Source organism: Eutrema salsugineum, unplaced genomic scaffold, assembly GCF_000478725.1.
Source record: "Eutrema salsugineum unplaced genomic scaffold, Eutsalg1_0 scaffold_6, whole genome shotgun sequence".
NCBI lineage: Eukaryota > Viridiplantae > Streptophyta > Magnoliopsida > Brassicales > Brassicaceae > Eutrema > Eutrema salsugineum.
The window spans coordinates 7,920,899-7,943,909 of NW_006256547.1; the positions used below are offsets into that span (position 1 = coordinate 7,920,899).

The 23,011-nt window shown below is 33.6% G+C and overlaps 3 protein-coding genes across 4 annotated transcripts; 1 reads left to right on the forward strand and 2 right to left on the reverse strand.

Moving 5' to 3' along the window:
* Nucleotides 1-9,055: 9,055 nt before the first annotated feature.
* Nucleotides 9,056-11,834, reverse strand: LOC112083536. Of its 2 annotated transcripts, none has more exons than XM_024151682.1 (5): nucleotides 11,486-11,834; nucleotides 10,537-11,029; nucleotides 10,147-10,452; nucleotides 9,854-10,069; nucleotides 9,056-9,504 (listed from the first exon to the last, which is right to left on the reverse strand). In XM_024151682.1, exons 2-5 carry the CDS (start codon nucleotides 10,621-10,623, stop codon nucleotides 9,226-9,228), a joined length of 888 nt encoding a protein of 295 aa, XP_024007450.1. In that variant the 5' UTR covers nucleotides 10,624-11,029; nucleotides 11,486-11,834; the 3' UTR covers nucleotides 9,056-9,225. The 2 variants fall into 2 exon arrangements, with proteins under 2 accessions (XP_024007450.1, XP_024007449.1); XM_024151681.1 differs by having other exon boundaries at nucleotides 9,854-10,071; nucleotides 10,143-10,452.
* A 2,198-nt stretch (nucleotides 11,835-14,032) lies between these two features.
* On the reverse strand, nucleotides 14,033-16,992 carry LOC18012972 (F-box/kelch-repeat protein At3g27150). Its single transcript, XM_006395835.2, has 2 exons — nucleotides 16,880-16,992; nucleotides 14,033-15,272 (listed from the first exon to the last, which is right to left on the reverse strand). The coding sequence occupies exons 1-2, from the start codon at nucleotides 16,990-16,992 to the stop codon at nucleotides 14,033-14,035; spliced, it is 1,353 nt and encodes a 450-aa protein (XP_006395897.2).
* Nucleotides 16,993-17,746: 754 nt separating this feature from the next.
* LOC18012879 (acyl carrier protein 2, mitochondrial) lies at nucleotides 17,747-19,702 on the forward strand. Its single transcript, XM_006395836.2, has 2 exons — nucleotides 17,747-18,036; nucleotides 19,354-19,702. The coding sequence occupies exons 1-2, from the start codon at nucleotides 17,821-17,823 to the stop codon at nucleotides 19,528-19,530; spliced, it is 393 nt and encodes a 130-aa protein (XP_006395898.1). The 5' UTR covers nucleotides 17,747-17,820; the 3' UTR covers nucleotides 19,531-19,702.
* Nucleotides 19,703-23,011: the final 3,309 nt, after the last annotated feature.

A 23,011-nucleotide genomic window follows, 5' to 3' on the forward strand; every position in this document is an offset into this window, starting at 1 on the left:
TGGTAGAGGCGACCGCAGGAAACGAACTTCTTTCGTTTATGGACGCATTCTCCGGTTATAATCAAATACTTATGCATCCAGAAGACCGCGAAAAGACTTCTTTTATCACGGATCGCGGAATTTATTGTTACAAAGTCATGCCGTTTGGGCTAAAGAACATCGGGGCAACCTACCAACGACTTGTTAACCGAATGTTTGCCAGTAAAGTCTCTTCTCGCCAAAGATCATGTTCGACATCTCCAAACCTGTTTCGAGATACTTGACCAGTATGACATGAAGCTAAATCCTACTAAGTGTACATTCGGAGTTACGTCCGGTGAATTTCTCGGTTATATTGTGACTCGGAGAGGGATCGAAGCTAACCCAAAACAGATAACGGCAATCCTCGAGCTTCTATCCCCGACCACGAAGTGCGAAGTCCAAAAGCTTACAGGACGAATTGCTGCACTAAATAGATTCATATCTCGATCAACGGACAAATGCTTACCTTTTTATCAAATCCTTCGTGGCAATAAGCATCTTGAGTGGAACGACGACTGCGAACACGCATTCAAACAATTGAAGGAATACTTGTCTACTCCTCCGATTTTAGCCAAACCAGAGGACGGCGAGACACTGTATTTGTACATCGCAGTATCTGTCTCGGCTGTCAGTAGCGTTCTTGTCAGAGAAGATCGTGGTGAGCAGAAGTCAATTTTCTACACAAGCAAAACACTCAACGACGCGGAATCACGATCCCCGACTTTAGAAAAATTGGCGTTGGCTGTTGTCACCTCGGCATGAAAACTCCGACCTTACTTTCAGTCACACTCCATCACGATGCTCACCGACCAACCGCTCCGCGCTATCTTGCACAGTCCTAGCCAGTCAGGACGTCTTGCAAAGTGGGCTATCGAACTAAGCGAGTACGACATTGAGTACAAAAACCGGACTAGCGCGAAATCACAAGTGTTAGCCGATTTTTTGATTGAACTTTCACCCGAACTCGTCAAAGCCGACTTAACCAAAGCTGAAAAATGGGTACTTCACGTTGATGGATCGTCATCTTACAAAGGATCTGGAATTGGTATTCGGCTTAAAACACCGACCGGCAAACTTTTGGAACAATCCTTTCGTTTAGACTTTCCAGCGTCTAACAATGAAGCCGAATACGAGGCACTTATTGCCGGACTTTGTCTTGCAAAGGAAATCGGCGCTCAACACCTTCATGCCTACTGCGATTCTCAGCTCGTTGCTAGTCAGTTCAGCGGGGAGTATGATACCAAAAATGATCGAATGGAGGCTTACCTACAACTAGCTAAGCAACTCGCAGCAGAGTTCAACACATTCAGCCTTACGAAAATTCCTCGAGGAGATAATGCGCCTGCCGTTGCCTTAGCAGCTCTCGCGTCAAATTCGGATCCACATCTCAAACGAACAATCCCGATTGAAAGTATCTCACGACCTAGTATCGAAACTATGAAGGATTGCAACGTTACTACCCGACGAAGAGATTATGAGGCGGAACCGAATCTTGAACCACCGTTACGACGTCGAAGGTGCACATTAGGTGAAGCAAATCTGCCACTCAATTTTGATGGTCGGATTGACGAAACCGACCTCGTTCAAGAAGACGAAGACGATGCCGAACTTCCTTCCGAAGGTCGTCACGACCCACTAAATGTGGATGAAAACGATGAGGAAGTACCTCCAGATAGGACGCAACAAATTATAGCATACTTAGCGAATTGAGAGCTACCACCGGACAAATGGGAAGCACGCCGACTAAAAATGCGTGTGGCTCGGTATATGATGATCAAGGACGGCCTATTCCGATGGAGCGCAGCAGGACTTCTTCTCATCTGCGTATCCGGCAAAGAAATTAAGGAAATTATGAAGAAGGATGACACTATTTAAAAAAAAAAAGAAGATCGCCATCATTTTTGAAGAAGGGAGCTCAATAAAAAAAGGGGAATGGCGATCATTATCATTGAAGAAAGGAGTTGAGTCTCTGTAAAAAAGAAAAAGGAAAAAGCAAGTGGAAGTGGAGGACAGCTCATTAAAGAAAAAGTAGATCTAATTTTGAAGACAAAAGGCGACGTAGATAAAGGAAAAAGGAGACAACATAATTATATCAAAAAGGAAGTTGGCAAGTTGCAAGGGTCAGCAAATTAAAGAAGAAATGGGCTCCAACGTAGTGGACTTCACAAAATGAGCTCCACTAAGTTTTAAAAGAAAATAGGGCAGTTCGCCCATTTTGGATTGTGATACTAACAATTAAAATCGCCGAACTTAAAGAAAAACGAACTAAAAGAACAAAAAAAAAAGAAATAGAGAGAGAAAATTCTAGAGAGAAGGTAGAGCTTTATACCTTAAAATGGTGGAGAAGAAGTAAAGAAGTGAAAGTGAAGAGGAGTATTTATAAGGGATTGAGGCCCGTTAGAAAGCCCGGACTAAATAAAGTCCGTACAAGGAAGCAGTCAAAAGATGGAGGTTATGCCAAGTGGCAGAAGATAAAAGCGGTAAGAGATTTTTTTCACCAAGTTATTTCCGGTCTAGATCCAAACCGAGTTAAAAGAGTCCATGCATTTCGCCGAACTCATATAAAAAAAACTCCTTCGACGAACTGACGGGGGGACCTACTGTTGGTGGTGTACTTCGCACCCCTGGCTAACTCGGTATTAATCGAGACCGGTCCGGAAAGATCTCGGTTAACGAAGATTGAAATCGAGGTTAAATCGGGTGGGCCGACGTATGACTTTCTAGAAGGTCCATTAAAGTCCAATTTACGAAATTGGCCGACTTTCCCGAATTTCACAGAGGATTTTCGGAAATATCGGGGAAGAAAATGTTAAATTCCACATCGAGAAGGAAAAGGAAAGTTTTTCTGAAACCGCCTTAGAATTCGTATAAATAGGGGAGAGCTTCATTCATTCAAGATATCCGCAAATCAACAGCAGAGAGAGACCTTTAAAGAACTGTGAGATCGTCAACCTTATTTCGAGTTCTCCCTTTGTTAACGAGGTCATCGGAACTACGACGACCTTATCTCAAGTTGTATTTTCCCGAACTATCTTCTAATAAAACGAGACTTTTGATTCGAATATTACTGTTTTACCCCTATGTGTGATATTATATATCAACAGTCCCCCAGATATAAAACTATTAAAAAAAGGAAAAAAACACGTGTATAATATAATAGAGAAGAATTATAATATAAAAACAATGGTAAACGCCCGCGCGTAGCGCGGGTCACACACTAGTTCATAATAAAAGTTCCTAAAACTGATTAAAACATTTGAAAAAGCATTTGAAATCAATGGTAAAAATGGGTACAACTACGGTGTTATCAACGCCCCCAGACTTAGACTTTGTTTGTCCTCAAACAAAACAAGATCAAATCTTGGAAAAATATCACTCAAAAGAAATGAGAGGGAACTCAAAAATATTAGCAACCATACTTCTAGACCTTAATTATGGACAATGCATCGATCAGATCAACTCTAGAAAATTCTCACCAAAATTCAAACATAACTAGTCTGTTAATCCGTCATGCGAAAATCCACACACTCATAACAAACTTCCAATCAACTAACTCTTAACATTTATTAAAGGTTTCATTGATTCTCATCAAAAAGATATTAAACAAGGCATTCAAGGTTAGGTATCAAAAGGCTTTTAGTGGTAAGACTTGATGTGTTTAGGGTTACCTTTTTTCTGGAGAGACAGGATATTATGCAAAACAGCAAGAGAGGATGAAACTATTGATGCCCCCACAGTTTCCGGTCACATTCTCCTTGCTTCAAGATTTCTGATCTCCTTTCTTAAGGTTCTCCTATATTATTTGAAAACAAATTTTAGAAATTTATAGGCGGAAAATAATTTTTTTTACAGATAAATTAATATCATGATAAAGTAAGAAAATATTATGGTCCCGAAATTATTAATTTATAGAGGTTTTAATGTATTTACTTCTCAATATTAATAACATTATGATATATTACATTTTTCTGTACTTTAAAGACAAGAATGTACCATTTTTAGCTTTTAAAGAATCTACCGAAGGTTTTTCCAATTATATCTTTCAATGTGATTGATATAATGAATTTAAAATTGATAGTAAAAATTTAGTATACCACTACACTAAATTAAATTTAAAACAAATATACAAGTTTTCTTCATTCCCACCCGCCTAAAAGGCGGGGAAAGCTCTAGTTCTAAATCCTAAATTAGAATTAGGAAACTCAGACATAATGTCATAACTACTTATCTAGATGAGAATATTCTAAATGCTAGAGCACTAAATTCTACTAACTGGTTAGTGAACTTAGTAGGCAATTCATAAAACACATACAATAAAGGTAATCTAAACCCTAAACTAGAATAAGGGGAATCCAAACATAGTGTCATATACCAAAATGATAATATTTTAAATGATAAAGCACTCAATCCTAGTAAATTATTAGTGACTCCAAACCAATTAATGTACAGTAAGCTATCTAGAAAAGACATGTAAAAAGAAAAACTAAACATAATTAAGTTATAATGCAGAGAACCCAAACATAATACCATAAGTATCTAACAAGACGATAATATTCTAAACGATGATAAGATTAATGAATCCAAATAATTAATGTATAGAAGATTATCTATAAAATACATATGGTAAGAAAAACTTATTCTGAAATTGTATTAGGAGAATGCGATTTATTATCAATTTACAGATTAATGGAGACAAACTTATAGGAAGTTTTCAACGTGGTGCATGGAGATTTGTTTGGCATGTATGCAGACGGAATACTTGTCCGTTTTGGAATTATCGATGTAATAGTTCTCATAAATTTTTAATAGAATAATAGTTCAGTGTTTAAAAAAAAAAAAAACCTAAACACAATGTCTTAAGTACCCAACAAAATGAATGAATTATCCCATGTATTGACTACCGACAATGTTATATTATAAACATATTGGTGTTTATGGAATTGTTTAACCCTGAAAACATGTATTGTTCATATTCTTTTGGCATTATCGGACTTCCCGCTTTAAACCAGTTTTTCTCTATATAAACTCTGAATATTGTCGGTTTTATCAAAATATCTTTTTATTGTTAGTGTTTTCATAAATTTAAAAATAGAACATTACAACATAACACAAAAGAAAATAAGATTAGAAGAAAAAAGATTAAGGTTTAACTTAAATTACCAAAAGCTCTTAAGAACTAAAAGCTGAAAGATAGGAGGATTGACAAAGCTAAACAAAAGGTTAGATTTGAGATTCACGACCACCATCATCTAGACGACCACGACCTTGCAACCATTGCATTTCTTTATTGGCGTACCTCCTCAAGATTTTTAATGAGTTCATCTCCCTTAGAAACTTATGCATTTCCTTGGAATTTGAGTCCTCATAGTCATTGCCACAAGCAACTCCCACAAAAAAATCTCTAACATCTTCATTTGATATGTCCATAAACAATATATTTCCTCCACAACCAAATGATACAAAGAGGGGAGTAATGATATGTATTATGGTTAGGGTTTTTAGTTAATTAGTTTTTGTGTTTTCTTTTATGAATAAGGCGTTTGGTGATTTTCCTTTTCACAATTGGTTTTGATATTTTCCATTTTAATTAGGTTTAAGCTTTTTTTTAGTGTTAAGTTGTATTCCTATATATGGGTCATTTATGATTAATATGAAACTAAGCTTCCAAGAATTAAGCTTAATCTTTAAGAGAGACTAGTGTTAAGAGGAAAATCTTTGCCTAAATCTTCTTATATAATCAAAATTTCATATCAATTTGGCATCAGAGCTGAACGATTCTATGGGAGACATAGATTCGAAACTGAAGTCCCTATGCAATTGGATAACGACATAGTTCAATGAGATGCTTGAGATATTTTGGAACATCTAAGTGGAGCTAGAGAAGACAAGAAATTAACAAGACAGAGACTTCAAAGGAAAACCTATCATTACTCGTAATTTCGAAGCAGCAGCCAAACAACACGCTGGTGTTAGAAATTGCATATAGGAGCCTTAAGTTCATCAACCTGAGCTTGAAAACCAGGAGTCTGACCATACAATGATGTTAAAAGCTGAAGCGCCAGAGGCTGTGCAAAGCAATTGAAGCCTCAAAACCCTAAAGTAGCAGTGATACCAACTGTTGCTTCTTCCATTGAAAGAAGTTACACTTGTGGAAGGAATCGAAGAAGCTGCCAAAGGAATATCCGGAGCTGGAGCTGGAGCTTGAGGACAAGCTCCGAGTCAAAGAGGGAAATAATGATACGAAGAGGGGAGTAATGATACGAGATTATTGCTAGGGTTTTTAGTTAATTAATTGTGTTTTTTTTATGAATATGGGGTTTGGTGATATTCCTTTACACAATTGGTTTTAATGTTTTCTTTTTTAATTAATATGAAAGGAAGCTTCCAAGAAATAAGCTTAATCTCTAATAGAGACTAGTGTTAAGAGGAAATCATTGCCTAAATCTTCTAAAGCTTTCTTATATGAACAAAGGTTCATATCAATTTATGATACGAATAAGGGGAGTAATGATACGAGATGATGGTTTGGGTTTTTAGATAATAGTTTTTGTGTGTTTCTTTTATGAACAAGGGTTGTGAATTTTCTTGTCACAATTGGTTTTCATTTTTCTTTTTTAATTAGGTTTAAGTGTTTTCATTTTAGTGTTAAGTTGTATTCCTATATAAGGATTTTTGATGATTAACATAAAATAAAGCTTCTGAGAATTAATCTTAATCTCTAAGAGAGACTAGGGTTAAGAAGAAAGCTTTGCCTAAATCTTCTAATCTTTCTTATATGTACAAAGGTTCATATCAATTTACACGAAGAGGAGAGAAATGATACGAGATTATAATTAAGGTTTCTAGTTAATTAGTTTTTTTTTGTGTTTTGTTTTATGAATAAGGCTTTTGGTGATTTTCCTTTTCACAATTGGTTTTGATGTTTTTCTTTTTACTTAGTTTTAAGCATTTTCTTTTAGTGTTAAGTTGTATTCCTATATAAGGGTCTTTTTTATTAATATGAAAGGAATTTTCCAAGAATTAAGCTTCCAAGAATTAGGCTTAATCTGTAAGAGAGACTAGGGTTAAGAGAAAAGCTTTGCTTAAATCTTGTAAATCTTTCTTATAAAAGCAAAGGTTATATCATTTTGGTATCATAGCCACACGATTCCATGAGGGACATAGATTCCAAACATAGCTAGAGAACAAGAGAAACCCACAAGCTACGTCGGAGATAGAGACTACAAAGGAAAACCTATCATTGCTTGTAATTTCAAAGCAGCAGCCTAACCACACACTGTGTTAGAAACTGTAGTATCAGAGCCTGAGGTTCATCAACCTGAGCTTCAAAACCAGGAGCCTAACCACACGATGAGGTTAAAAGATGAAGCGCTAGAGACTGAGACAAAGCAACTGAAGCCTCAAAACCCTAAAGTAGCACTGATACCAACTGTTGCTTCTTCCATCAAAAGAAGTTGCATTTTTTGAAGGACTCTAAGAAGCGGCCAAAGGAATATCCGGAATTTAAGCGACAAGCTATGAGTCGAAGAGGGGAGTAATAATACGAGATTATGGTTAAGGTTTTTAGTTAATTAGTTTTTGTGTTTTTTTATGAATAAGGGTTTTGGTGATTTTACTTTTCACAATTGGTTTTGATGTTTTCCTTTTTAATTAGGTTTTAAGTATTTTCCTTTTAGTGTTAAGTTGTATTCCTATATAAGAGTCTTTTATGATTAATTTGAAGCAAGCTTCCAAGAATTATTTTTAATCTCTAAGGGAGACTAGGGTCAAGAGGAAAGCTTTGCCTAAATCTTTTAAATTTTTCTTATATGAACAAATGTTCATATCACCAACCCAAAAATAACAACATGTACAGATGTAGTTCCTATAAAGCGTTGCCAACCCAAAACAACAACATGTACAGATGTAGTTCCTATAAAGCATTGCATTGCAGTCTGAATCCAATGGTTGGATTCATCGTAATAGCCATATCTATGGACACGACACAGATCAGAATTTCTTGATGGGAGAGTTACTTATCAGAGCAAGTGTGTTGTTTGTTTACAAAATCAGAGAATCAAATTCGAGTTTAACCTAAACTTTAGTAGCTAATATGAATAAAGCTTGTTCTTTAGTAGTTCTCTTTTCCCATGTTTATCCTCAAACCGTAGTTCAAACAAGTAACGTGAACAAGAAACAGAGAAGATGGCTCTATCTCTCTCTGTTTGTATTTTAAATGCTAGAAAACTAAAATCTAGTAACTGACGAGTGAGTAGTGAACTTAGTAGGCATTTCATAAAACACATGCAACAAATGTAATCTAAACCCTCTATAAACTGGAATAAGGGGAACCCAAACACTGTGTCATATACCAAGATGATAATATCCTAAACGATAAAGCTCTCAATCCTAGTGAAATATTAGTGAACCCAAACCGATTAATGTACAATAGGCTATCCATAAAAGACTTATGACAAAAGATAAAAATAAACCTTAAATTAAAATAAGGAGAACCCAAGCATAATACCATAAGTATCTAACGAGATGATAATATTCTAAATTTAGGCATCAGAAAACAGCAGGTATTCCTATGAAAGTTTTCATCAGAAAAAGGTAGGAAAGAGGCATTTCCTATGAATTTCCTACAAAAATATTTTGTAGGTTCCGTGCCGTCGGAAATTTAAAATGGTCAGAATTTGGTAGGAAATTTCCTACCAAAATTTTGGTTGGAAACTTTCGTCGGAATTTTGGTCAAAACATCATAAAAAAGTTTCTTCTACTTTCCTTCTATTTTCCTATGAAATCTTCCTTCGGTTTTCCTACAAAATTTTTCCTACCATATCCCTTCAAATATATTCCTTTCATTTTTCGTCCAAATTTCTTCAAAATCTTCCTACTATATTCCTTCCAAAATTTCTATGAAATTTTCTTTTTAACAAAATTGATAGCTAGAATTAATTTGTAATCTAAAAGATTAATAAATTAATTAGAAGTCTGATTAGTAATATATTTAAAGAACATATTTTTACAAAAAAACCAGAAAACATGGTTACACACATAAGCATTTACCCTAATGATCATTCATTCCCAAAAAACTACACAAATGATCATTTGTTCTTAAAACCTACTTCTACTTAAACACATAAGCATCTACCAAATGATCATCTCATCCCAAAAAACTACATGGATGATCATTCTTTCCCAAATACCTATCCATATGATCATCTATTCCTGGGTCTCGTCCTCATCTGCTGTAGGAGAAGTAGCACCTGGTGGATGAATATCTGGAAATTTTTCAAGAAAAAGCTTATTGCACTGCATGAGGTACTCGATCTGGCCATCTTGTGATTTTATTTTTGCGTCTTTCTCGGCTTCAGCTTTCTTCAATGTGTCTATTTCATCCTGCAATGACTCATTCACTGGATTTCTTAACGCAGATGGAATGGATCCGGCATCCAACATTTTACCGAAGCCAAAACGACGTCCACCAACTATAGGAACTTCCTGCAAACAAAAAACACTTACACATGTAATGACCGTAAATGCTGAATGGACGTAAACGGTGAATGGACGTAAATGCTTACAAAAAACACTAACACAAAATGGAAAAGAATAAACAAAGACACAAACTATTCAAAGAAAATAACTCATCATTAAAACCAATACTCAGCAATGGACGTAAATGCTGAATGAAGTAATAGTTAACTTTTTCCAACAAAAGAAGAAAGCAAACCGAATGTGGGAAACGTGAGTGGACATGAAAAAAAAAAAAAACAAAATGCATGAAAAAAAAACAAAATGCATGAAACATATGTAAAATAGGAGACTGGGTAAGGATCAACAAAATACTTACCTCAAGAACAATTGAGTTAATCTCTTTTGCAGTGAGTGGGGTTGGCTGAGCATCTCCTTGACTAAGGCGTTGAGAAGCAACCTCGTCTATCTTCCTTGATGCAATTTGGATAATTTTTTTAGCCTTCTGATCAGCAATAGTACGGGTCTTCTTATTGGTGTGAACGTCTTCAATGAACTTGAGCATATGAGGCTCTTCTCCATCGTTTTCTTCTGTCTGTAATGAATCAAAAATAAACTGTAAAAGCTGAGTAAAACAGTAAACAAAAAAACAATTAGCTGATAGAAATTTACATCCCATCGCCTTTCTATTGTTTTGGCACCGTTATTGTGGATTGCTTGGCCTAATCCGTTTCTCTCACTTTTCCGGTTCCTTGAATTTTTAGCTGCAGTCTTTGCCACTTTTTCCTCAGTCCACATTGCCATGTATCCACCAAAGAGCGACTCCCTTGCCTTCATCCATTCTGGTGCATTCCTTGGTCCTCTTCTTTTCAATACCTTTTTCCATTCATGCAGGTTTGATGAAAATGATGCAGCGGCTTGACTATCATATGCAGTACGAACTAACTCTGTAATGCTTGGGTCCCAATTAAATTCTTGCTGGAAAAGAAAAAATCCATAGTTAGCAACATAATGAAAAAGAAATGTATTAATTAAGATTTACAAAGTTTCATAAATACTCACAGCAAAAGCTCTAAACCATCGATTCCTGATTTCAATAGGGAGGCTACGATAGGTGGGAAATGATTTTGGGAGGTTTGACTTAAGCATCTTCAATACTGCTTGGTGATCTTTCCAGTTTTTTCATGCCTAAACCTGCAGATGATTTTAAAAAGTAGTTAAAAAGGATTTTAAAAAGTCTCTCAAGTTATTAAGAAAAGTATAGAAAACTTAACCAAGTAGCTCCTCCTTCTCGATCTGGATGTAGATACGGAAGGTTTTTTCTACCAGGTGCGAGCAACAAGTCATCCACCGAGCATGAAGTTGGAGAAAAATCTGCGACGGACTCGGACTGGGGAACTGCTCGACTTGTGCTGCTCAAAGGATTCCCTTGATTGTTTTGAGGACGAAGAGGAGTAGAAAACTGTAGGTCGTCTAGAGTCATGCTTGGTGTATAGGAATCATAGCCTTGTCTCTCTTGCGACATGAAGCGTTCAAAATCTTCACGGGTTCGCTCCTGAAAAATCAAAAGAGGAATGTATATATCACACCATCGTAGAAGCACACAGGAATCACTTAGAAATAAAAAACAATTAGAAATCACACAGGAATGTATTTCACACGATGTACAAGCACACAATCACACAATGTACAAGCACACAATCAGTCACATACTTGGACCTTGAATCATAATCTTGGTGCTTAATTCAAATGGGAGCTTTTGACGTAAAAAAAAAAGGACCACAGAAAATAGGATGACAGTATAAGCTTTTAAAAGATAAGCTAAACATAAGAAATAGAAGAGAAAAACAACAAGATAAATCCATTAGATATAAGCAAACATGATAATTTGTAGTAAACATCTTAATTTAAGCAAAACAATAAGCAAACACTGTTAATTAAACCCATTAAATCAAATTGCTAAGAGATTTCACATGCTTATCTAAACTACAGAAGAAAAAGGGTACTGCACCGAGAAATTAGGAATGGGCGGTGATGAGAAGTTTGCCGTCATGTCGCCGGTGTCATTAGGGTTTAGACTTTGGGAATTCCGTTGAGATCTGCTGGTCGACGTATGATTCCGGCGGTGAGTATCCATGGATGAGTGAACGAGAAACGAAAGAGAGCTAGAAGATAGGAGATTTACGGTGCAAGAATAACGATGCGAGGAAGATTCGAAAAAAAAGCAGAAGTGCGATGAGAAGTAAGAAGAAGAAGTGGTGGCCAAAAAAATTAGCAGAGTTAACTAAGTGATTGTAACGAAATTCCTACGAGTTTCCCACGAAAAATAATTGAAAGGAAATTCGTAGGAAATTTCCGACCAAATACCTTCCAACTAAACGGTAAGATGGTCCCTACCACTTTCCTACGAAAGCCTGACAAAATTTCCTTCTATTTATACTAGGAAGGATATTGGTAGGAAATTTCGTTCTTGCTTATTTCTTGTAGGAATTTTCCAACCAATTTCCTACCACTTTAGTATTTCGTCAGAATTTTGTACGAAATTGATAGAAAAATTTTCTTACCAAATATTTCTGTCAGACTTTTGATAGGAATACCTTATGTTTTCTTGTAGTGAAACGATGGAGCTATAAACTCTAGTATAATGAATCCAAACAATTAATGTACAGTAGATTGTCTATAAAAGAAATATGTAAGGAAAAACTAATTCCTAAATTGTATTGGGAGAACCTAAACGCAATGTCTTAAGCACCCAACAAAATAAATTAATCATCCAATGTTTAAACTACCCGACAATGTTACTACAAACATATTCATGTTTATGAAAAAGATTATGAGTTAACCCTGCAAATATGTATTGTTCATATTTCTTCTGGCATTATCGGTGTTCCAGCTTTCAACCAGTTTTTCCCGACATAAACTCTGAATATTGTCGTTATATTTTTTTTTATTGTTAAAGTGTTTTCATTAATATAAAAATAAAACACTACAACACAACACACAAGAAGATAAAGTTAGAGGAAAAGGACTAAGGTTTAACTTAATGTACCTAAAGCTCTTAACAACCAAAAGCTGAAAGATAGGAGGATTGACAAACCTAAACAAAAGGATAGATTTGATGAGATCCACTACTACCATTATCTCAACGACCATGACCTTGCAACCATTGCATTTCTTTATTTCTTTATTGGCATACCTCCTCAAGATTGCAACCATTGCAACCATTGCATTTCTTTATTGGCATACCTCCTCAAGATTTTTAGTGAGTTGCAAAATCATCTCTCTTAAAAACCGCATTTTTATCAAAAAGATCACTGAAAACAACTGGATGAAGTGGAGTATAAATATCAACACTAGCATGAGAGTCAGTATAATAAGGAGATTTCTCACTTATTGAAGAGGAGTAAAGGCTTGTCTCGTATGCTTTAGAGGCAATGACTATAACCTCATTTATCAATTTGAGCAAAAGACCCATTCAGGAGTGCCTGCAACCTTTTTCAAATGAATTTTTTTTCTTTTGTAGTATCTAATATAGTAGGGAGACCTTCCATGGCAGTTGCAATCTTTTGGGGAGAAATCGATGTGGTTGGGAGAGCCTCCGATACAGTGGTAGCGGTAGAGACAATGTCACTAATGACTAGAAGAGTGAGATTGTCCTCTTGAGGATCAGAAGTCAACAGAAGCAATGTCTTGTGTTTCTAGAGTCTCCTGCACTTCAGAGCTTGGCAAATGTTTGAGATCATACAAGCAGAATCACGATGACCAATAATACGATAATGTGAAAAATTGGAGGTAGTCGGAGATAAAATGTCTCTAGAGTAATAATATCCCCTTTATGATCCGTCTCCAGTTCAATAAGACTGGATACTGGCATGGATAGATTAATTTTAACTTGAACTTCTAAAAAAACTAGCCTCAGTAGTCAAACCGCGAGGAACGTTGCTGAATCTAACCCAAATTGGAATAGCTTCCAAATTAGGCTTTGAGTAGGAGAATTTGTGCGGCCATTCTTGGGCAATGAAAGTATCACACCCAATATACCAATGTTGAACTTCAAGTCTTCTCTGTCTCATTACTTTCGATTGATTTCAAGCTCAAACATTCGTCTCATTATCAAAAGTATTGGCTGGTTGTATCGATTAATTACATTAATGCTCAAAGAAAAATGGTTAGAAAAACAATTAGGCTAACCTTTGCAAATTATAAAAGAGAGATTGCCATAAACAAAACAAAAAAAGTGTAAAAATGACTCCAAAATTACATTTGCTATTAGCACTTTCAAAATTAATATTTCGGCAAATTAAAGTTGAAACAGAACTTGATCCCGATATTCCCCACTAAAGAAACAAGAAACCACCAAAGTCTACGTTTAAAATTCAAGATGCAATTATAGAAAATGACAAAAATTAATATAATCAAAATGCATATAACAATAAAGAACAATAACCAGAATCATGCTTTAGCTGCAAGATCCCCACGATTTAAATTTCAAACACGACACAAAAACAAAAGCAAAACACAAACAAAAACAAAGTTGGTCCCAAAGAACAAATCTTGCTTAAGCAAGCATCACACAACAGTTCAGAATAAAATGGTTAAGACGAACGCCACGGCAACAACGCTTACACTCCTCCCAAACAATCTCTTCCACATCCGGGCGACATTTGTAAACCGTCATTGACTGAGACTGAGGTCGAGCAGACGAAGCTCCGATCACCAAAAGTTCATCTCCAACCGACTTAAACGCAACGCCCCAACCTCTGGTGAAATGTGCTCCCACAGGTACAACTCCAAGTTTCTTCCAAGCGTTTGCATTTACATCATAAACATGGAGCTCGTTCAAAGATGTTTCTAGCAAATAGAGGTTATCATTGACCACTGCGATACGCGGCGGCGCTTGGGAAAACAAGACAGGCATATCTTTAAGCATGTTTGGAATCAGCTCCCAAGAATCTGTTACCTCGTTGTAACTTTCTGCACAAGTTAGGTATTCATCGTTTTCATTCTGACCGCCGAGAACATAAAACTTACCACGTAAGAAAAATCCTGAACATAACTTCCTTCGCTTATGCATGGCATGAATCGCTGTCCAGGTTTTTGTTTCGGCATTGTACTTCTCTGCTATGCTCACAACTTCGTAACTGTTTTTATCTATCTTAACTCCTCCAGCAAAAAATGCATTTGTCCCATGGCTCGCAGAACCAAACATGACCCGTGGTGTGATCATTGCAGGACCTTTGACCCATTTTTGCATCTCTAGCTCGAACCGCCACACTGTAATGCCCTCAACCTCCTTCCCAATGACGATTAGTTGCGTACCCACACTAGTAACTTCCTTATCACCATTGAAGAAACAAATGTTAGAAGAGAGTTTCGGAAGTTTCAGGAAACTTTCGAAGTCCTTATCAAACATAGTCCAACGATTAGCACCACTTGATAGCAAAAATAGATATGGTTTCACTAATCCGAGCTTTTGCCTCATCCTGAAAATCTCACTGCTTTTTAGCAATTGTGAAAACCGTTTGTTGAGAAATTGTAGTTTCCAATACTCAGAGCACGGAACACGTGCAAAGATCTCAACATAAAGCTCGTTCAAGAGCTGAGGAGCAACATAACATTCATCATGAGATATTAAACATGTAATAGGCTTTTGTGTCGTTTCTTCTGTTTCTCCAATTTCTTCTTCTTCCGAATCAGAAGAAGAATCTGCATTCATGTCGAGGATAATAGGCATAGTGCCTATAATCAAAAGCTTTTTCATTGGTTGGGATTGCCTTAAGATTGACATCACTATATATCTGTAACAAACCACACACAAACATTTACAATTTAGACAGATTAAGTGAAAAAGACTTGGTCATATATATATAGTGAAGAACAAAAGACCATGTCTCTATCTTTTTTTTTTTTTTTTTGGTCAAAACCATGTCTCTATCTTATTAATAAAAGAATCGAGTGAATCTATCATCAATTAACACACTTCTTCAAAGTTACTTTTACATAAATTATCAATAAATAAGTATGCCCAATCTATGATAAATTTAGATAAAGTAATTCATTTGTTAAATTTTCCAGAATTTGTGCATTACAATTTCTTTTAACCAAAAAAACATTACAATCTCTAAATATTTTTATCTTATAATTAGAACGAGTTGATTATTAAGAATTTAAGATTGTAAAAATCAAACAAAAACAAATTAACATATCACACTATCCTTCTATGCAAACTCGAAACCTATTAACATTTGTATTATTAAATCTTTTAATAAAAGTAATCGCATGATTAATTAATGAATTTATTAGAATTATGTAGCGGTTATACCTGGAAAGCGATGATACTACTGGACTCACAAAATATGGTGTATATAGCGCCGGCAATAATATAAACTTCTAAACAAGAACTACTGGATTATATAGTATATAGTGCTTTAAAATTTCTACCATAATGGTAATTTTCTTTTATTAAACTTTCTACCATAATGTGTAGTTTTTAGTCAAAATTAAATGTTTTAAGTGATTTTGACTTATATTATAGTAGATTTATTAAGTGAGAGTTATTGATAATTTAGGTGACAACATTTTTTTGACTATATGTTTTCAATTTAAGTCAAGTTATTTAATCTAGAGTTATTTTCTTGTTTAGAAATAAATGCACCGAAAATTTTATGACCAAAATAAATGGAAGAAAAACTAAGGAAGTAGCATTTGAATTAAAAAGTTAAGCAAATGATAAATTGGGTGTATGAATTGATCGAAATAAGGGAAAGTGAGGCTTTAGCCTGTACGTTGGCTCAGGTTCAGGACACAGAATGGTCATAGATAGCTCATGTAATGAGATCAGCAATTTCTCAGGATTGGTTTTTTTTTTTGTCTAAAGGATTAGGTTTTTTTTTTGTTCTTAGGATGGTGATACAGGAACTTTAATGGGAGACAGAAATTTCTCTCATTTCACATGGAATTAAAAACTCTCATATGGAATATGATGTGCTTAGTGAAATCACCGAGGATGAAAGTGGTCTTTAATAATCAACTACTTCGAACTAGTGTGGATTGTCTTTTTCCACAAAGTAGCATGTTTTCTTACGGATATGAACGAGTTTGTGAGGGTAAATGATACGTTTTTTTTCTTCTCTATCTTCTAAACAAGTTGATTCTTGCGGATTGTTGAGTGTGGAGTGTTAAATGTCAAATATGTCAAAATCTCGGCGAAAAATATGTCAAATATGTTAAATCCTGACATATTTGATCATAATATGGTTAAGTTTGTTAAATGTCAAATATGTCAAAATATCGGCGACAAAATTGTGTATACTATGTGTTAGAGACAATTTTGATGCAAATGCATAGGATCCCACATCTATATGATACATGCATGGACAATGGATCGTATAATATGGGTCTTTACATGGTTGCACCAACGTCAAAGGTTAAAGGTTGATCTCCGGGATCACGCATTATGCACGTCACACCTCTGAATACACTCATCACATCTTTAGGTACATAACCGCTCATAACCATTTGCGCATAAGACAAATTGTTTATCAGATTTTATAGATAATATAAATCAATATATAATTTCTTAATTACAAATATTTATATACTAAAATTGATTATATGTATAACAGTGATACGTATAATTAATATAATCTCCCTTATTCGATTCTCACACAACTTGAACCTCTTCTATATATTTCTAGGATCAGCACATTTAGCTCAGTTAACTGGTTTAGCTCAAGTTTTTGAAATCTCATTCTTTTTAGCTAAGTCATCCAATTCGTTCTTCTTCGTTCATGACCAAGCCATATGATTATCTCATTAACCATGATTAAGTTATTCAATCTTTGTCACGATCATAACTTAGACCATCAACCATTTAATCATTGATCTATCGGTTAATTCATCTAAATCATGACTTAGTTTGATCCCTTGTTCATTCGATCATATTAACATTATCTTTGTTATTTAGCCATTTAACCATTCATCTCCACTTGACTAAATTTACTCAAATCATTCTAACTTGTTCTTTAATCATTCCGATAGTTCGAACGAAATAATTCGATCATGCATATTTCGACCATGCTTCGTTTTTTTTGCTTAAATAAATTGTCATGATGTCTCTACAAATAATTTGACTAAATCAGATTAGTTGAGATTTTTTTTTATTAGTGTGAGTTTTTTAGTGGCCTGCCATTTCGCTAACGGGCTCAGAATTCAAATTATACGCACATACGAGCCCAAATACTAATACGTCACCGTTTCAACAACTCAGGTCGATCTCTCATCTTCTCTGTTAAACGAGAGAGAGAGAGATAGGTTTTAGGGTTTTTTTTTTCTGTTTCTGCAGCAATGGCGTCGAGAAATGCTCTGCTTAAATACCTCAGAATCAATGTCACACCTTCTCTTCAAAGATCCAGCGTCACTTCTCATCAATCCGTAGCTCCCTTCTACGTTCTTCTTCGTCGTTTCTCCGACGAAGTCAGAGGGTCCTTCCTCGATAAATCCGAAGTCACAGATCGTGTTGTCTCTGTCGTTAAGAATTTCCAGAAAGTAGAGCCTTCTAAGGTAAGATTTTAAGATTATTTCCTCTCGTTGTTTTTGTTGTTTAAATCTTCCACCACCACCGATTTTGAACCCTTGAGGTTGATTTTCGATTTGAAACTAGAAATGAAGAATTTGATTGAATTTGATACATTACATTGTCATAGATAGGCATTGATTTGATGATGGAAGCTGAAAGCTTAGTGCCAATTTCATGTGAATTATTGAAATTGTAATCGAAGGCAAAATAACATTTGGAACAGATAGATTCTGTAACCATGTTTACTCATGATTCCAGATAATTAACCACAAGATCCTCCTTTTGATTTTTCTATTTCTATCATTTCCTGTTTTCAAAACCATACAAAATTAGAGAATATACAACATTTGCTTGTCTTAATAAGCATTTTCTTTGATTATGGTTTTGTATTTCAAGAATGGCTAATAGCTTTCGATGCTGATCTTGATTTAGTTCTTTGTTTACTATTTGAATCAGCTACTTGAATTTGAAGTTATGGCATGCTCTATGTATCTGAAGCATAGATAGATAGTTGTTTGATTCGATAAGATCCTCCTTTCGATTTTTCTGTATCTATCATTTGCTGTTTTCTAACTGAACCAGACAGCATTAGAGAACATACTACATTAGCTTGTCTCTGTCTCTTTGAATCTTGAATAGCATTTTCTTTGATTATTGTAGACAATGGTTGTGTTTGTCAAGAATGGATAATGGCTTGCGATAGTGATCTTACTTTAGTTCTTTGTTTACTCTTTGAATCAGCTACTTGAATTGGAAGTTATGTCTTTAACCTAATCTAATCATTTGTTTACAATACTTTACATGTACCTGAGGCCTCTGCTTCTATGTTGAACTCTCTGCTCTGAATTCGCCATTACTTAGTCAAATCCGAGGAAGTATAGATAGATAGTTGTTTGATTCCGATAAGCTAAGTGCGATTCATGATGTTGCAGGTGACACCAAAGGCACATTTCCAGAATGATCTAGGGTTAGATAGTTTAAATGATCTAGGGTTCTATCCTTTCTTGTTATCAAACTGAACCAGACAACATTAGAGAACATAACTACTTTTGCTTGTCTTTGAATATTGTTCAGGAGTTTCTTTGTATACTGATCTTAGTTTAGTTCTTTATTTACTCTTTTGAATCAGCTTCTTGAATTGCAAGTTATGGCATGTTCAATGTCTCTAACCTAATCTAATCATTTGGTTACATGCACCTTGGCCTCTGCTTACTCACTGTTCCCGATTTGCCATTACTGAAATCCGAGGAATATTTATTTGATTCTCCGATAAGTTAAGTGCGATTCATTGGTGTTGACAGGTGACACCAAAGGCACATTTTCAGAATGATCTAGGGTTGGATAGTTTGGACACAGTGGAAGTGGTTATGGCACTTGAAGAGGAGTTTGGATTCGAGATACCCGATAACGAAGCAGATAAGATACAATCCATCGAACTTGCTGTTGAGTTCATCGCTTCGCATCCTCAGGCAAAATGATGCGACCTAGAAAATATTCAACGGACTTGACTTGAAGCGTGGTCGTCATAATAATAAAGAAAATCAAACATGTTTGTCTTTCCTAGAATGATACCGTTTCCCAATTTTTCTAGTGTTTGTTGATGCATCTTGAAACGTGATTCTTTTGCTTTAAGCATCGTATTGAGAATAAGAAGATTGTAATTATGTTTTGAGGTTAATTTATATGGTGAGAATGGAATAACAAATGGAGTTAATCTGCGGCTAACGTGCTTTTCCTTATCTATATTAAAATAGAAGCACATTTAGTACTTGCTTTCAAATACTCCTAATTTTTTTTAAGCGTTTAAAAACAATTTAATAATTATTTATATTTAATTTTGAAAATTAGTTATTAATTTAAATATTTTTAGAGTTCCTAGGTAATTTAGATTTGATTTGATTTGATTAAAAATAATAAATCAGATATTAATTTTGTGACTAAAAAAAAAAAATCAGATATTAATTTAGATTTGATTTAAAGATTCTAATTTAAATAATTTCTATACTATTAAACATTTTTATCAAAAATATGTAGAATTTTGAAAAAAAAATAATTCACATATGAAAAATAATGGTCATATTTGAAATATAAAATATTTATAATGATGTAAATGATATGATATTTATGTTGCTTATATAATATATTTACGATTATGATTTATTTACAAATTAATAATAAAATAATAGGTAAAATTCAAATGTATAATTTAAATATTAAAAATATATTTTTTAAAATTCATAGAACTAAAAATATATATAAAAACAGGATTAAAAATATTTTGGTAACTAAAATCACTAATTTTGAATTATACATGTATTTCGAAAATATATTTTTCATACAAAATAAAAACATCAAAAAATTAAAAATTATTGCATACACTAAAATATGGTTTGAAAAGCCAGTTGTACACTCCCTTCGTTGATTAAATTTTAGAAAACTATAATGCTAAATAATACTGTTAATACATCTCAAACTTTTAACAAATATTTATATTATACGGTAATATGAACGGAAAAGTTAGAATTATGTTTTTATAATAGTTCATTTTGAATTAATATTAGCGGACGGGTTAAAATTATATTTTTATAATCATAATTAATTTTAATACTATAAAAATATATCTAAACACAAAAATCAATATTTTCACTTATTAAAAATATATTTATAAAAATAATTATATCTAAACTCAAAAACACAAATTATATTACAAAATTCGTTAAACAATAAAAAATATTCCTGTGCGGATGCACGGGGTTAGAATCTACTTACCATTAAAAACGCTATCTGTTTTGGTTGTTCACTTGTTCTACAGTTTTTTTATATAAAAAAATTATCTGTTTATTTGATCGTTTATAAGTTTCTACTAGATTTTATCCAATGCGCAATTATTTTAAAATTTTTTAATTAATGATAAAGATTTTTTTATTTATATAATTTATTTCTATTAATTTATTTTTTCTAATATTATATATGATTACAATTAGAAAACATTATATAAAAGTAAAAATAAAAATATTATTCTAATTTGTGTGTTTATATTAATCTAAAAAATATCACTATTATAAAAATGTCATTATAATATGCTCAATTTATATTAATCCGAAAAGACTGTGATTGTTAAAACATAATTCTAACCCGTCTGTTCATAATATTTGTATATTTCAAATATTTATTAAATTTAAATATTTAAAAATTTTAGACTTATTTAATAAAAATATACAATAATATATTACTTTCTTCTTTATCGTTAAAAATATTATTTAAATATTTAAATTAAATCTAAATTAATATCTGATTTATTATTTTTGTAAAGATATAATAATAACTTATTTTATGATTTTTGATAAACAATATAACTTATATTTAAGAAAATCTATAACAACTCTAAATTTATGTTTAAGTTTTCGGATTTAAATTAAAATATAAATTTAAAAATATATAGTATTTTAATTATATTACATTAAATTGATTTGTTTGGCAACAGAAATAGCAATTATTCAAAAACAGAATAATCTTAAATGAAGAAAATTCTGTTTGGATACAAAAAAAAAGTGATTCCCTTTTAATAGTATAGAAGTATAGATGCAAAATTTAAGGGTGAATTATTTGAATCAAAGAATTAGACATATAGCATATAAAAGTAATAGTCAATTTTCAGAAAGATATCAAAACAAACTTGTGCACATGAATCTGCAAAAATTGTAACATTTTATTTTTCTTATATCACTAAAAGACAAAACAGACAAAACAGACAAAACAGACAAATCATATGTTTCTCCTTTTTAACAAATTAGATGGCTATTACAGCAAACTAAAAGTAGGCTTAGAATTATTATCAGGTATCCGGTCTCCGATCCAGTATTCGTTCCGATCCGATCCGTAAAAACGAATATCCGTGTAGTTCGGATACGAATTCGGATAGTAAAATTAAGTATTCGATTATTCTGGATACGGATCCAGATAATAGAAAATTTGAAAACGGATATCTGTTATCCCATATCCGTTTGTTAAGTATTTATTTATTTTTGATAATATTTTTTTTTTAAATTAACTTTGTTATATTAGAATTTAACTTTTCAAAAATCAACATTCACCTATGTTTATTAAAAATTAACTTTATAATCAGATATTCATTTTAATTATCTATGTTATTTCATTATAATTAAAATCAACAAAACCGGATATCTGGTCGAATATCCATAAATATTCAGTTCATATCCGGTCTACGGATATCCGGAGTTGTCAGATCCGGATCCGGATAATAAAATTGATTATTCGGCGGATACGGATGCGGCTCTGGATACCTTGAAAAGTCCGGATAGTTAGGCCTAACTAAAAGAAATGACTATTTTTCTCTCTCTATTAACAAACCAAATAACTATAACTATAATGTAAATGTTAGAGTAAATTTGTTTGAAGCATTAAAGCATTATAATTATTTTAATGTATCTTTTCAAAGATTTTCTTTCTGTTCTTTCAGGACAAAAAGGATAGACATCCCCTGTAAGGAGTAATTGTAGCCGAACGTACTACATTTACAGGAATATACTGTTTTAGGAGAGATTCTTTTGTGGCAAGAATGCTACTCTTTGTCATTTTGTCACCAGAAGGAGTAGATGGATTTGAAATTTGTACCTGCATAGTAGATGTTGCAGTAATAGATTTATTAGATCCTTTAACAACAACAGAGGTTGGTTTCGCAGATGAGTGATTTGGAATCGTGTTGTCAACCTTTTTGACCGGAGTATAAGCAACTGCCAAAGGCTCTGCTCTAACATTTTATTTTTTCTTTGAAAGAGCAGTGGGACCTTTATGCTTTGCATTCGGAGGAGGGACTTCAAGAGGTACACTGAGGCAATTTCTGATTATGTGACCCAACTCCTTACAATTGGACATACAGCCAAATACGACCTAAGCATATACCATCAGACCTCAAATCCATTAGATTTGGGAGATTCG